Source organism: Fusarium solani (assembly GCF_023522795.1).
Source record: "Fusarium solani strain SB1 chromosome Unknown bctg00000003_1, whole genome shotgun sequence".
Classification (NCBI taxonomy): Eukaryota; Fungi; Ascomycota; class Sordariomycetes; order Hypocreales; family Nectriaceae; genus Fusarium; species Fusarium solani.
The window spans coordinates 938,317-953,537 of record NW_027072154.1 but is presented as its reverse complement, the minus strand read 5'-3'; the positions used below and the strand labels follow the sequence as shown (position 1 = coordinate 953,537).

Here is a 15,221-nt window from a genome sequence, read left to right as displayed (position 1 = left end):
GAGAAGAGAGTCGGGGTACTTGAAGGCTTGCTGCTCTCGCATCTGGCGGGGGAGCATTCATTGATCTCAAGAATTGACACGACTGTTGATCGAGAGAAACATGGACAAGTACACCATTCCGTGTGAGCCTGTCGCAAAGTCGGCTTCTATCGTGGCCGGCGACCACTTCCGCTTCACCCTGATCAATGACACGGTTCTCCGATACGAATGGTCTGAAGACGGCGTCTTTGAGGACCGTCCCTCGACGTTTGCCCTCAATCGGCAGTTTCCGACCCCCGAGTTCTCAGTGTCGGATACGGATGAGCAGCTTGAGATAAGGACCTCTTCGTTCCAGGTCACTTATAACAAGAAGCGCTTCGACCGATACGGCCTGGTTGTCAGCTTCAGCAACAAGAATACGCTTTGGGGTGCTGATTGGCGGTATGGAGAGGTTCCTCAGAACCTGGGCGGGACGGCGAGGACTCTTGATGAGGTTAATGGACGCTGCGAATTAGAGCCTGGTATTCTGTCTCGAGCTGGGTACTCTGTTCTCGATGACAGCAAGTCGATGCTGTTGGACGGGGCTGGGCTGGCGTCGCCTCGGAGACCTGGAGACCGCATTGATGGCTATCTATTCTGCTACGGCCACGACTACAAGCTCGCCATGAAGTCTTTCTTTGCCATCTCGGGCAAGCAGCCGCTTCTGCCGCGCTGGGCGTTGGGCAACTGGTGGAGCCGATATTATCCCTACACAGACGAGCAGTACCTGCAGCTCATGGACAAGTTTGAGAAGGAGGCGGTTCCGTTGAGTGTGGCTGTTATCGACATGGACTGGCACGAGGTTCACGGTGACCACATCCCTCACGCCGGGTGGACGGGCTACACATGGAACAAGAAGCTGTTCAAGGATCCAAAGGCTTTCGCCAGGGCTTTGCATGAGAAGAAGCTCAAGGTTACTCTGAATGACCATCCTCACGCTGGAGTTCATCACCATGAGGATTTGTATGAGGAGATGGCCAAGGATCTTGGACACGACACTTCTACTCGGGCGCCGATCTTGTTCAACCCTGTCGATCCCAAGTTTATGCACTCTTACTTGAACACCCTTCATCGCAGCCTTGAGAATGATGGGTGCGACTTTTGGTGGATTGATTGGCAGCAGGGGCCGTACTCGAGGGTCGTTGGTCTCGATCCTCTTTGGCTTCTCAACCACTATCATTTCCTGGACCACGAACAGCAGAATGGCAAAGGCAACGCCATCATCTTTTCCAGGTTCGGCGGTCCTGGAAGCCATCGCTATCCCGTTGGTTTCTCAGGCGACAGCATCATGACGTGGGAGTCTCTCGAGTTCCAACCCGAGTTCACGGCGACAGCTTCAAACATCGGCTACGGATGGTGGAGCCACGATATCGGCGGCCACATGGGCGGGTACCGCGATCATGAGCTCGCAGCTCGATGGGTGCAGTATGGAGTCTTTTCTCCCATCATGAGGCTTCACTCGCAGAACGGGCAGTTCACGTCCAAGGAGCCTTGGCTGTACCGCTCCGAGTTTGCGGCTGTCATGAAGAAGTTTCTGCAGTTTCGACATCGCATGCTTCCTTATTTGTATTCGATGAATTGGTTATCGAGAGAGAATGATGAGCCTCTTGTGCAGCCGCTGTACTGGAAGTTTCCCGAGAGGGACGAGGCTTACAGTAAGCCGAACGAGTACTACTTTGGGTCGAGCCTGGTGGTCGCCCCGATCGTGAAGCCTCGCGATACGAGGACCAACTGCGCCGCGGTTGACGTTTGGGTACCTCCTGGTCGACACGTTGACATTTTCACGGGCGTGGTGTATGATGGCGATCGGGACATCAAGATGTACCGAAGCATCAACGAGATTCCTGTGCTTGCGCCTGAGGGTGCCATCATTCCACTGGACAAGAAGAGTGAACCCGGGAACGGCTGCAGAAATCCTGACCACTTTGAAGTTCTCGTCTTTATTGGAAAGAATGGTTATTTTACCATGTGGGAGAGTCTTGAGGACGACGAGGTCCACGAGAAGGGTCTACATCGCGAGTTCCATCTTCGCTGGGAACAGTCTATGCGGTTTCTAGAGATCGGAGGTCACCCGTTGGACAGAAACTGGACCATCAGGTTTGTGTCGCTGACGGAACGGCCCAAGGGCCTGGAGGTTTACGACAACAACTCCAAAGATGTGGAGGCAAAGTGCTGGGTTGAAGAGTATCCCAACCTCCCCGGCTTGGTGGTCGAGATCCCAAAGGCCAAGGGCGAAAAGCATGATATTGAGTACGTTCATGTACTGCTGGGCGAGAGCACGCAGCTGAGCGTGCTTGACCACTCGAAGCGCATCCAAGACGCGATTCTGGATTACCAGATGGACATGGCGGCCAAGGAAAAGGTCTGGGGCGTTGTTCAGTCGTCTCAGCCCACTGCAGTCAAGGTTGGGCAGTTGATGAGCTTGGGGCTGGACCAGGAGCTGCTTGGGCCTGTGATGGAATTGCTTTTGGCTGACAGCCGATAGAATAGATGGATAGAAGAGTGGTAGATATAGGTAGAGTACGGAATACATTGATAGAAGGACTTTACATGGCTGTGCTCCGGTATGAACAGCTGCCACCTGTTTGCAAGTGTGACGGAGTTCCACATCAACACTCAACACAACCACATCGTCCGACGAGGCATGGTCGTAGATCTCGGCAATCATGAAGCAAATGAGGGTATCAAAAAGAAAATAGGCAAATGAGCAAAAAACATACAACACCGGGGATTCGCTGGTCGTCACCGACCCAACTACTAATCCAGCGCTTCGCAGCTTGACTATGGGAGAGCGGACGGGATCCCGTATTTTCTACGAGCTATGGTCGTATGTGGTAGGGAGAGGAAAGGAATCAGATTAAGAGGGGAGGTTGAAGGGCCATAGCGAGTAGTTTGTTCAACTGCCATTTTGTCAGACATGTTGATCTTGGAAGCAACATAATTGGCTTTGGTATTGTTAAACCCGGGCTATCAAGCTTGGTTTTGCAACGGCCCGAGACTAGAGCTCACGATGGTCCTCAACTTTGTTTCTCACGATAGTTAAATAATCATGCTTTCCGAACTCACTCTCCCACCTATTTGCCTACTAGGGTGGGTATTGGTACGAGGCTTCCTTTAATAATTCCAAACCACTTCAGTCACATCAACATTTCTATCCCAGCAAAGCATGTCTAATCCAACTAATACCAAAGACTTTTTGTTGCACAATGTTGAATATTCCGAGGTCGGTATAGTCGGTCCTTGCATGTTCACGGGATCAACATGGGCGTGTGGTTGGCTGGTCGTATTGAGCATGTCGAACGGTGGGGCAACACAAGACCAACTTGAACCTCTTCTCTTCCTCCCGCCACGTCTTCAACACTCGAATTCATCAACGGCACGACATCCCATGTCATCCAAGCTGAGAAACGCCAATCCCTGTGACGGATGCGCTCTTAGACGCGTCAAATGCGAGGATTCGAGGCCTTGCCGCGAGTGCCGGCTCAGAGGCATCGAGTGCACCGTCTTACGAGCCCGGAAGAAGCGTGGGCCGAAAGGAGGGCCGAGGACCGCGACGAAAGCTAGAGTTGAAGAGTTTCAGAGGAGTATCAAGGATCCCGAGAGTCATCCGGCAAACAGTTTTGAAGAAAATGCCGAGTCGAGCAGGTCACTGTCAGAGACGCCCTCATTACAAAGCAATCCACAGCCTCCCTATCGCCTACCCCTGGCTGACTACAAGCGCTTTCTCGGGGTTTTCAAACAAAATTCATACTCCACCTGGCCTGTCGTTGATTGCGACAAGGTTCTCTCGGACATGACCCAAAATGACCAAGACCACGAATCTCATGCCTTGGCAGCTTCACTCTGCGCAGCCACGATAGCCCAGCTTCGACTCCCAGAGCACACTAGCCAACGGAACACGCTGTCATCACTCCAATTTGCGACTGATTGTCTGCAATCTCGGGAGCAGTATGATTATCGTGAAACATTTTCCATAGCTTCCGTCCTGATACCTTTCTTTCTCCACGTTTACTACGCCAACGCCAACAAGCTGCGGACAGCTGGCCTTTTTTTGAGAGAAGCGATCACCTATGTTCAGTTACTGGAACTCGGACACCCTGAAAGATATTCGCACTTGTGCAAGAGAGAACGGGCACTTCGGCTCCGCGTTTATTGGCTTCTTTTGATTTCTGAACGGTTTGTGACTTCGGTATCAGCCCAGACAATCAACAGTCAATTGATTTCTAATAATAGGACATACTCTGCTCAACACGGATTGCCATCTGTGCTTCGAGCTATTAATGTCATGCCTTATCTCGATAATGATATGGGCGATGAACACCTAATGCAATCCTTTATATCACTAGCACGGCTCTTTGCATATCTCGAAGGCAACCTCACAGTGCCTTCCTACGGTCAAGAGCCTCTTGAACGACAGAAACTGGTGTCTTATCATGCAGATCTGTGCGTAGACTCGCACAATCAGGCTGCTCACGAGGCCCAAAGAGTCGACTTGTTTGTTACGCGACAATGGATACGACTCCTTCTGTGGGAGTATACGGCGCAGCATTTTATGATGTCTTGTTATCCCGATGATCAGGCTTTCTCGCTGTTTCTCCCAGTCAAAATTGGTCATGAAATGCTTTCACTTTTTTCAATGGTAACGAGCGCTGCCATCAAAGCTCACGGATATGGCATGGTAAGTCAATAAAATGCCCCGCGGCAACATATTTGCTCATGTATTTGGCAGGAACTCAAAGTATTCCGACTAGCAGATGCAATGCTGGACATTGTTGCCTGTACACCGTGCTCTGTCCGCGGAAATGGCATGCTCGTTGGCTCTGGGGATGTTCTGGCCACTCTATCCCGCGTCCTGCTTGCCGTTGGCGGGAAAGAATCCAGATTCTTGCATCGAATGCATGAGAGGATGTCACAATTGGAAGTGAACGATAGACAGTGGCCATATGCTGTCATCTCGGAATCAAAAGACGAGAACAATGATGGGAGGGTTGTTGACGTATCTTGACCATGCTCGAGATGAACGACAAAAGGAACAGACCGAGCAGATATCAAAAGAACTAGTCACAGTGTATGCAATGGGTAATGTTAGCGGGTTCGATTTGGACGGAGTAATGGGAAAATCAGGAGACAATTTTGAGAGTTTATCAAGAGTCATAGAATAATAAATGCTTGATTATATTTCAGCTAATTCAAACAGGGTACAGTCATTACACGTAACATCTCATGCGAGCTCACACTCAATCAGACTCTCAACACCATTGGCAACAGTCCAGATGTTGCAGATCTTGAGGCCAGCCTTGCCGAGCAGGTTCTCCCAGTTCTCCTGGGTACGTTCCCTCGAGGCCAGGAGCGTCAGCATCATGACGTCGAGGGCCGTAGCCTCCCACTGGGCGCCCGTGTTGGGGATGACGTTTTCGTTGATCAGGAGCTTGCTGTAGCCGGGCTTCATAGCTCCCATGGCGCTCTTGAGGATCTTGGTGCACGTCTCGTCGGACCAGTCGTGGAGGACTGAGTGCATGTAGTACGCGCGGGCACCTAGAGTCAAAGTTAGAGGAGTTGAGGAGGACGGGTTGGGCTCATGTACCTTTGATGGGCTGTTCGGTGAAGAAGTCGTACTTTGTTCTTTCAATCTTCTCGTCAAGCTTGGTGATTTGGTCGATGACAACGGGAAGGTCCTGTAGGACAAGACGTCCAGGGGCGTCAGGGAACTTTCGACGGAACTCTCCAATATCATGACCGAAGGAACCACCAATATCTACGAGAAGAGTTGCATCCTCACTCTGGTCGAAGTCGTTGAGCAGCTTCTCCTGAACAGGGAAGAAATCGGTGTCCATCCATGAAGGGCGACCTTGTCGGTAGCCGCCCATGTGAAGGTGGAACATCTGACCGTAAGGGGGGTTGGTGTGGAGGTGCTCGAAAAAGGTCTTTTCTGTGCTGTATCCGTGCTGGAGAGGAGAGTTGCTGATGTCTGTGGGATCCTTCCATCCGTTGTTGTTGGCGTACTCGTGGAACTTGCCAAGAGCGTTGATGCATGCACCAGAACTAGAGAATGTGAGTGGCATGTTTGGAGTTGAGGTTGGAAGAGGGTCTTACATGCAAGGGTATCCGGCGTTGATAAAGGGAAAGGCCATGGATTTGGTAAAGTTGTTGAGCTCATATTGGTCTTGTCCAACCTCGGTGAGGTAGCCCATGGCTGAGACATGGCGGAGGAGACGGGCTACACGGTTAGCATAGGTGTCGTCAACGTGGATGAGATAGCTTACAGAGAAGAGCAGGCTCAATCCCCTTTGCTTCAGCAACTTCGGCGACGTTGAAGGGGCCGTTGAGCTTGGCAAGGTAAGGCCAGAGTCCCTTGTCAGTACCGGCAGTCAAGGCACAGTGAAGCGAAGGCTAAGATGTGTTGTTAGACGGCATGGACTTAGGACAAAGAAGGTATTATCACTCACCTCAGCCCAGCAGTGACGGAGCATGGTCTCTCTTGGGGTCTCAAGTGACTGCCAAAGGCTCTTGGCCTTGGCCATGAGCTTCAGTCTGGCATCTGAGTCCTCCTTGTCAAAGGTCTCACCCAGAGCCGTGATCTCCTTGATCAGATCAGGGACGGCGTCAGCATTGGTAGCCTTCAAGGCAATAGACACATCCTCCTCTGAAAACTTCTCAGAGTCTTCGCTGGGGTCATGCGTAGTAACAGACTCGGCCCCGTCATGAATAGATGCGCTTCCAGAGCTCACACTCTGCTCCTCGTCGATGTTGATGACTTGGACGCCAGCCTGGCCGTCGGCTGCCTTGAACGCAACAACCTCTGGGAGGTTGTTTGTCTCGGGTTGAACGGTCTCGGGCATATTAAAAAAGACTTTGGAGAAGAGATATAAAGTGAGGTGTGTAGATTACTGCAAGAGAATGCAACTAAGAAGGTTAATTAATTGCTTTGGATGGAACAGAAGACTGCAGATAGAAATACTCAAGCACGTCTGCAGGTCACCTGGGCCACGTAAGGGTCAACCAGTCCGTTGGCTCTTGTGTCCATCTCCCTGTTCCTGCATGATGACTACCTTCATGGTTCTTGGTGCCCCCCCCCCCTGAGATAGTAGCACAGAATCGCCGCATGTCGTTCGAAATCAGACACCGGACCATACTCCGCGACCGTCTAGGTAACAGTTTAAAGCGATCTTGGAGACGGACCTCGCGCCACTTGCTCGCAAGGAAAGCGTCTGCCAAGGATGAACCCCTAACTGTTTCTTGGTGTCGACGACAAGTTGCGCCGGGACTAGGTGATCTTCAGCCTCGCAACAAGCCTTCCTTTAGGGGCAGGTACACGTGTACATGGTCTTAGCTAGGCGTAAATGTTCCGGAAACCTGCTTGATGGCCTGGTCACTCGACGAGCGCCGGATGCGACCTGAATCAGCTTTGGGAGTCTCACGATGCTACATGGAAGCGCAAAAGAGGTTTAGCTTGGAACGACGACTTCCTGATTAGCAAACAGGATGCTTTTTAATGATCTGCGTGCTATGTTGGTAGCGTAAGCCCGAAAGTCGAACGACCAGGGGTCCCGTCAGCATCCATACCCCTGACTCGCGGATGTCGGCAGCGGAACCGCAGACTAATAGCCAACGGCATTTGACCTGGGGGGAGGGGACAGAAGATGGTCGATGCTTTGCATTAGATGTGATAGCCTCGACTCTTTTTATCAGGCGTTTGCCGTTGGTGTCTAGAATGAAAGGGCGACGACCGTTTAAAAGCCATTGGAAAACTGTCCACTAAGCGCTTACTGGAGACAAAAATGGCTGGTCTAATAGAGACAGGACAAATTAGTAAAACGTCGACTGTCACTAGCCGCCAGAGCCACGGAGCTTTCCCACGCGGTTTGGACACAGTCTGGTCCTATTTGGGACGGATAGCGTGAGGGTCATCACACCGGCACTAGAGCAGTTGAGGCTCTCCCCGGAAACAACAGGAGCGCAGCATCATTCCTCTGTTGGTTCCAGCTCGAAGGACCCCTAGCTAGAGGACTTGGCCCGTTGCAACGCGGGCCGGGGTAGGGCTTCGGCACGCGCTTCCAGATGGTCTGTGAGCCGCGGGCTAACTAACGGTGCAGAACCGGGGTGGGCGAACATCACGCTATTCGTGTCGATCAGGGCCGTTTGGTCTGGCCAGGCCAGCTCATGTCTCGGCTCATGCAAGCCTCCTCTGGCAGCTGGAGAGAGGCGGGGAAGAGAAAGGATGTGCCGGCTGTCGCGGCTAAGGATCAGAAGCAAGTTGATCTTCAGTGGCTTGCATGTGGGGTGGGAAATTTGGAGTCTGGAGTTGACAGCTCTGATGCTTAAAGCATTCATCCTTTAACGACGAGTATGATATATCTGCTTCTTCTAGAATATTTGTTTGAGATACAGAGTTCAACACTAATCATGGTGCTCTAGCTCGTTTCTTGCCACGAGCTCATGTTCCATTGCCTTTCGCTGCTGACATCCGACGTGCCGCAGGTAGCGAGAGCGGTATGTCCTCTGCCGCCCTAGTGTTCTTAGCTTAACGGCTCCCCTGAGTTCCGAGCGCTGCTTGTGCTTTGAAGCCATGCATGAGGAGGATGAGATACCTGGCTTATCCCTGTAAGATCCTCCAGTCGGCCGACTCGAGTCAGAAGGAATCTGCCGAGTTACAGTTTGTGGCCCTCGACGGGTAACTACCGTTCCATTGTGCAAACTCCTGCCCGCCCGCGTCGATCTATGGCACAATGGCCACTTGTTCGTCCACCTGAATATGAAGGGATTTTGACATGGGGAGAGGGAGCACGAGCTGAAGATCCTCGAGGCGCAAATGCTCGTGGCGTTCCAACATGCATAATTAGGCACAGGGTGCTCGCTTTGGGCGCTATCCACCGCCCATCCCCCTCCCCTCCCTTTCCATTGTTGGTTCCTCCATTCTTTTTTACTTTTGGTTTATTCTTTGGGGCTTCTTTTTGTGTTTCTCCATTCTTCCTGCTTTGAACTTGTTTTTCTTGTTTCTGGCTGGCGAGAATGACGACCGAAGCTCCAACACACACCCAGGCCTACCTTGACTCCAACAAGGGTCCGGTCATCTTGGGGGTCATACTTACCGTGTCTATTCTCAGCACGATATTTGTCGCTGGGAGGGTGTACACTCGCAAAAAGATCCTGGGCGCCTTGCATCTTGATGACTGGCTTACGATTGTGTCGGTGGTAAGCTTCACCTCTTTGTCGGGTCTCGGAATGATACTGATTGCGAGTTGCGAATAGATATTCGTATGGACTCAGGTTGCTCTCTCTATAATAGCTGTCCGTCGGGGCAATGGCAGACACTTTGATACCCTCTCCCTGTCGCAGAAGCAAGATGCCATCCTCTTCACGATACTGGGATTCCCCTTTGGAGTCATGGCCTTTGGCATCCCCAAGCTAGCCGTCGTCGCCCTGCTGACGCGCATCATGAACCCTGGACGATTGCAGCAGGTCATCCTCTGGGGTCTCGCCGGGTGCTGCATGCTGAGCTTGGCCGTGTGCATCATCATCCTGTTTGCGCAGTGCAGACCTGTCCAGTCCCAGTGGGACTTTTCCATCACCGAAAAGACGTGCTGGAGTCCCTATATCCTGGTCGATTTTGCCATTTTTGCTGGAGGTGAGTCGGCGTCATTTGCTCGTCATCGTGGGCTTGGCTGACTCGCGATAGCACTGTCTGCGACTACCGACCTGTACCTTGCCGTGTACCCCGCTGTTATTCTGTGGCGATTGCAGATGAACATTCGAAAGAAGATTGCTTTGTCGTTTGCTTTGGGAATTGGGTCCATGTATGTGTTACCTTTCTCGGTTTAGCTTCAGTTGCTCATGGTCGTCTAGTTCTACCATCGTCGCCATCTACAAGTGTACTCGGCTTCCATCATTAGCAAGCCCAGACTTTTCTTGTATGTATTGGAGCTGAGAAGTATCGAAGGTTCACAGAGCTAACAAATGTGTAGATGATACCTCGGACCTGGTCATCTGGACAATGTAAGTACAGAGACCCCACACAAACCTAACACCTCAAGAGATGTGCTAACCCTGTCTCAGCATCGAAGCGAGTACCATCATCATCGCATGCTGCATCCCCGTCCTCCAACCCCTCGTCGATCTCCTCATGGGCCGCCGAACCTTCGACACCTCGTCGGGAGGATATAAACACTATAACTCGTCGGGATATCAAAACTACGGCTCCTCTCGAACGGGGCAGCACCGATCGGATATTGAGCTCAGCACAAGCCGACAAGGTCATACAGCGACACAAAGAGACATGTCCAATGTCAAGTATCTTGGCTCTGGAGCTGCAGAGCTCGACTCACAAGAGAGCATCCTCCAACATGACCATACCAAGACACCAGACCAGACTTCTATTCACACACCAGTATGAGCATTGCTGCGGGGCAAAATAAAGGAGGATACATGGCGAGCAAATTACTTGCACGCTGGAGTTGTTTGGAATATTGTTCAACATTGTAAAATACTTATGCAGACGTTTTCATGATTATGTATTGAGGGTATCAAGGCGAAGGAGTATCTAGATAGGTAGAATGGTGTTTCAGAGCAAAGGCTTGATAGAGATGGGCGTGCTAAGCGATTTAGCAAAAGCGAAGAGACTGCACTTTTTAGGACCTATGCCATTGATTTCATTCCAACCCGTCTCGTTTCAAGTGCATGTTTGCAGACGCACATCTGCTTATGGTGATGGTGACTTGAGCAGCCTCAACATGAAGCGACTTGAAAGCTCTTCTCATGCCATTGGAAAATCGTCGCGTTCCTATTAACAGAGTAGTGCGGTTCCTATTCTCTGTTTTGAACCTATGTCAGAGTGACATTCACTTTCAAGCGTCTCTAGTTAGATTCTGGCACAGGCGATGTTGATCACTGTGAGGGCTGCAGACAAAACTCCAGGCAGCTAGGGTGGGTGAAATGTTCTACGAAGATTATATAGATTGTTGGTATATTCTTAGTCCCGTGGCTGGCTGTGCGCATGTAGCACAAGTCAACATCCTCTGGCATATGTCAACCTCTTGTTTCTACCGGGTAGCTCCAGCTAGATCCTGCTGGTGACCGTCGTCGATTAGCACGAAGAAAGGCTATTGCCATTCTCTTTCAACTTCATCTAGAGTATGTTAGTGGGTGATAAGCTTTTGATTTATCCAAAGTCTTATCATCCCGTCGCATACATCGTTAGCAACGTGCTTGATCTACCCATTTTCGTCCCATGTTTCAGTTTGTGCGAACTACATGCTCAAATGATAAATCCAAGTTCAAGCACCTAATCGAGAATAATTACATAGATGCTGCTTCCCGTGCTGGTGCATAAACCTTCCTCTACTTAACCTGTGCTGTTGGTTTACGTTGTGGTACTTCAGTAATTCATCAAGCACGACACATCAAGCAGCCTCACATCATATTGTTTGAAAAATTCAGGTGATAAGTCCGCTCGGAAATCCTGTTAAACAGCTTAAACAAAATTCATCTGGCCCTCACGTGCTTGGATACCATATTGGCCTTCGCCTCTTCTGCAGACCCATGGGTACTTCCGCCAAGTCTGGGGCCCCAGGTTTGTCTCAAACTGGTCGACAACTGATTCAGGTGGCTCAACATGGCTGAAACTCGAGTAGCAATTGCTCACCTCAAGGGAGGAAGTGACATGCCCAAATTTCAAGCCTGAAACCTTGTGTCGACCATTTGTGAGACTTTTGAAGCGGTGAGCACTTGAGGCCCAGGGATGGCTCTCCGCCATAAAGAAGGCAGGAACAGGTGGGCCCCATCAACAAGGGGTCCTGCCAAGCTGTCAGAACCAGGCACAGATGACCTCGAGTAACACATGCTTGATCACATGACTGGTCACAACAAGACAAGTTTGAGGTCAGACATTGCCGTTTTTGTTTTCCCTTCTTTTCATCATTTGACTTCACGGCAGATATTGATTTGGTACACCGGCATCCGACTGTTTGCTCCTCACGTCTATCGAGACGATAAGAAGGGTATCCAGAGCTTTGAACGAACGACTCGGTGGGACCTGAAGTTGGCTATCGGCCTTTGTCCTCCTCTTTGTGCTATTCAGTCACAAACCAGCAGCCATGTTTCCATGGCGCGTAGCCTCAGCACGCTTGACGGCTAAGCCGATCTTGCGGAATCGGCTCAGAGCATTCTCCTCAAACCAGGCCTCACGCTTGGGATCGAATATGAACATGACCGCAACATACGCTGCCATGGCGGGTGCGGTTGCTGTGCCAGGACTTTGGTGGTGGGTGGCCACTCACGACGATGCGCCCAGTCTCGCCGGTGCGCCAACTGCGCATTTACTCACCGAGCCGGGCCCCTCCAAAGACGAAGTAACGCGGATTCTATCGCAGGAAGCATATTCCTTTCGAGTCAGAAACATTCCCGGAGTGGACAGATACGACGGCACACAACTGAGTTCCAACTCGCCATGCGAGGATAGGTTCGCCCACGGGAAATTTCCTTCGCCGTGGAATGACGGCAGTCAGTGGATGGCTTTGGGCGTCTTCGATGGGCATGCTGGCTGGCAGACTGCAGACTTGCTGGAAAAGCAACTCATACCCCATGTACAGCAAACCTTGAGCCAACTCAAACCAGCTTCGACGGGCGAGCCCATACCCGATGAGGATGTCCAGCGCGCTATCGCAGCAGCATTTGTGAACCTCGACAACTTGATTATCAAGACAGCCTTGGATACGGCACAGAGCACGGAGCCACTGCAGGACAAAATCAAGAAACAGGCCGTTGCTTATGCCGGCTCATGCGCTCTGCTGTCATTATACGATCCCTCCACCAACAACCTCTATGTGGCATGTACAGGCGATTCGAGAGCTGTTCTGGGGCAGAGAGGAGCAGACGGCAAGTGGGAGGCGATACCCTTGTCAGTGGATCAAACCGGCGACAACAAGGAAGAAGTTGCCCGACTTGCCAAGGAGCACCCTGGAGAGGAAAACATTGTCAAAGATGGGCGGGTTCTGGGCATGATGGTTTCACGCGCGTTTGGTGATGGCCGGTGGAAGTGGCCTTTGGAGTTTCAGCAGGACGCAGTCAAGAGATTCTACGGCATTCCACCTCTGACACCCAAGCATGATTTCAAAACTCCGCCATATCTGACGGCCGAGCCGGTTGTCACGACTACAAAGATCGACCCCAACAAGCCTTTCTTTCTAATCATGGCAACAGATGGCCTGTGGTACACGCTCAAGAATCAGCAAGCCGTCGATATCGTGGGCAAGTGGGTAGATTCGAGAACAGCTGGGGACACGAAAAATGAACCGGAACCAACATACGCACCATTCGAGTTTGGTCACTTTTGGAAGGGAGTGACCTACAGGTTTACTGGGGAGAGATTGACAACTGAAGACAACAACGCTGCTGTGAGTTTACTGCGTAACTCGCTCGGTGGAAACCATCATGAGTTGGTCGCAGGCCGATTGGCATTTGCCGCTCCGTTTGCTAGACGACTACGAGATGACACAACTGTGCAGGTTGCCTTTTTCAACTGCAAGGCCTGATGAAGGAACTTGGTTTCGGGTTGGCAAGGCAGGGGATGGATTTTGTTCGGTTGGAGGCGTGTAATTGGGCGCAAGGTCGAGAAAGAGCAACAAATTGTAACCTGGTGGTTTTCAGCATCGTTCATGTGACCAAAGAGTGCTGTCGTTGATGTATATTAATAGAACAAGTGCGAACGTGTTTTAAAGTCCTTCAATAGAATGATAATCAGGACTGAACCAACACCAGTTGGCTGGCATCTACCCCTCACAGTGAGACTTGTTCACGCTGATACCACCACTACAAGATGACCAGTCGACTTGCACATTGGCACATTGGCACATTGGCACATTGGCACCTTGGCATCTCTTCTCTCTTTTCTCCTCAGTTTTCGCCTCAACTGTGACTCGTCACCTTCTCCCCACGTTTTGTCATCTGAACTTTTCGCCCAGTTGCTTAGCACGCAGCAGGCTCAGCTTACGGCCTGACCACCATCAGCTTCGGTATTGCCAATTACAGTTATGAGAGCCTTGGAGGGCTGTAAGATAGACGTGGGGGTTTTACTGTGAGAGAGCAAAAGACTTGCAATTGCCTGATGCCAAGACAACTGGCTTTGCTTCTCGTACTGCACAGTCCGGGTTCTTGTGACATGTTACAAGCAACATCCTAGACTTTAGTTAAAGGCTGCCAACAGGTCAAGACGTGTATAAATCCAACCAACTCCTTCCAAAATCTGACCCGCTCAGCTGCTCCTGGCAACCAATAGCCACTCAATCTCGCTGAATCACCTCAAGGAGGAATCGAAAGAGGGACGACTTGGTACACTCGTTCTACTAGTAGGTTCCTACCAAGCTCTCACACCCAATCGATGGCTAGCACAACACATTGACTGACGAGGCTTTCGAGGAAGGCTACCATGAATAGCTCTACTCCCCCAGGAAAGCCACAGCCTCCGGCGCCGCCAAACACTCCAGACTCGACCCAAGGTCGCTGATTGTTTTGGGCGCAGGACTCTATTGGAATTATGGGCCCAGCCGGCCTTGTGGTGTCCCGTTGGTGACAACCTTAGGGATTTTGAGAGGAGTGGCAGATAGGCCACTCAGGACTCTGTACTGTTATTGCAACTTCTAAACCTAATAATGTGCCCTTTAAACATTTTTTAACCCGATACCTCTGCAAGCGATGTCCGTTTCATTTTACACGTTGACAAACATAGTCAATGTGTTCTTTGTTATAGTTGAAGCCCGGCCCCTGATGAGCCAGAAGGCCCGACAAACATAGTCAGATATACATTGAACCTTGAAATCAATAAAATCGCGCCTATGACACGATACGGACCAATGAGACCGGAACTTGGGCTGGAGACAAGCCAACATCTCAAAGCTAAGGCTGGAGGAGTTCGGGGCGGAGATTTCTCGGCGATGAAATAGGCCGTTCCCCTCACGACTCACAACTCTTACAAGAATGACGCTGGCAGCGGGTAGTAATACCTGTTACGGCCAAAGTTGACGGTTGATTTATTGAAGGGATTTCACGTATTTAAGGCCTAGCTCGTCGCTTCCATGCTGCTTATGGTGGAGAAGGACGGTACCGGGATAGACATTCAACTTGCAAGATAGATTCTCGACCTCGTTGCTTCGATATCTTGGTGTTTCAACGACTCATCACCAAAGACTAGCGTTGAATTACCCATATTAAAC

The 15,221-nt window shown here is 50.9% G+C and overlaps 5 protein-coding genes across 5 annotated transcripts; 4 read left to right on the top strand and 1 right to left on the bottom strand.

The window, feature by feature from the left end:
• Positions 1-100: 100 nt before the first annotated feature.
• Positions 101-2,503, top strand: MRS44_005855 (uncharacterized protein; the record flags this gene model as incomplete). The annotated part of the gene is made up of 1 exon (XM_046274733.2): positions 101-2,503. The coding sequence occupies one exon, from the start codon at positions 101-103 to the stop codon at positions 2,501-2,503; it is 2,403 nt and encodes an 800-aa protein (XP_046140570.1).
• An 807-nt stretch (positions 2,504-3,310) lies between these two features.
• Positions 3,311-5,023, top strand: MRS44_005854 (uncharacterized protein; the record flags this gene model as incomplete). The annotated part of the gene is made up of 3 exons (XM_046274734.2): positions 3,311-4,194; positions 4,252-4,696; positions 4,748-5,023. 3 exons carry the CDS (start codon positions 3,311-3,313, stop codon positions 5,021-5,023), a joined length of 1,605 nt encoding a protein of 534 aa, XP_046140571.2.
• A 216-nt stretch (positions 5,024-5,239) lies between these two features.
• On the bottom strand, positions 5,240-6,857 carry MRS44_005853 (uncharacterized protein; the record flags this gene model as incomplete). The annotated part of the gene is made up of 5 exons (XM_046283803.1): positions 5,240-5,553; positions 5,603-6,060; positions 6,112-6,235; positions 6,282-6,408; positions 6,465-6,857. The coding sequence occupies 5 exons, from the start codon at positions 6,855-6,857 to the stop codon at positions 5,240-5,242; spliced, it is 1,416 nt and encodes a 471-aa protein (XP_046140572.1).
• Positions 6,858-9,027: 2,170 nt separating this feature from the next.
• MRS44_005852 (uncharacterized protein) lies at positions 9,028-10,408 on the top strand (the record flags this gene model as incomplete). Its single annotated transcript, XM_046283804.1, has 6 exons — positions 9,028-9,210; positions 9,268-9,643; positions 9,695-9,812; positions 9,862-9,926; positions 9,981-10,011; positions 10,072-10,408. 6 exons carry the CDS (start codon positions 9,028-9,030, stop codon positions 10,406-10,408), a joined length of 1,110 nt encoding a protein of 369 aa, XP_046140573.1.
• A 1,699-nt stretch (positions 10,409-12,107) lies between these two features.
• MRS44_005851 (uncharacterized protein) lies at positions 12,108-13,544 on the top strand (the record flags this gene model as incomplete). The annotated part of the gene is made up of 1 exon (XM_046274735.2): positions 12,108-13,544. One exon carries the CDS (start codon positions 12,108-12,110, stop codon positions 13,542-13,544), a length of 1,437 nt encoding a protein of 478 aa, XP_046140574.1.
• Between the last annotated feature and the right edge of the window lie 1,677 nt (positions 13,545-15,221).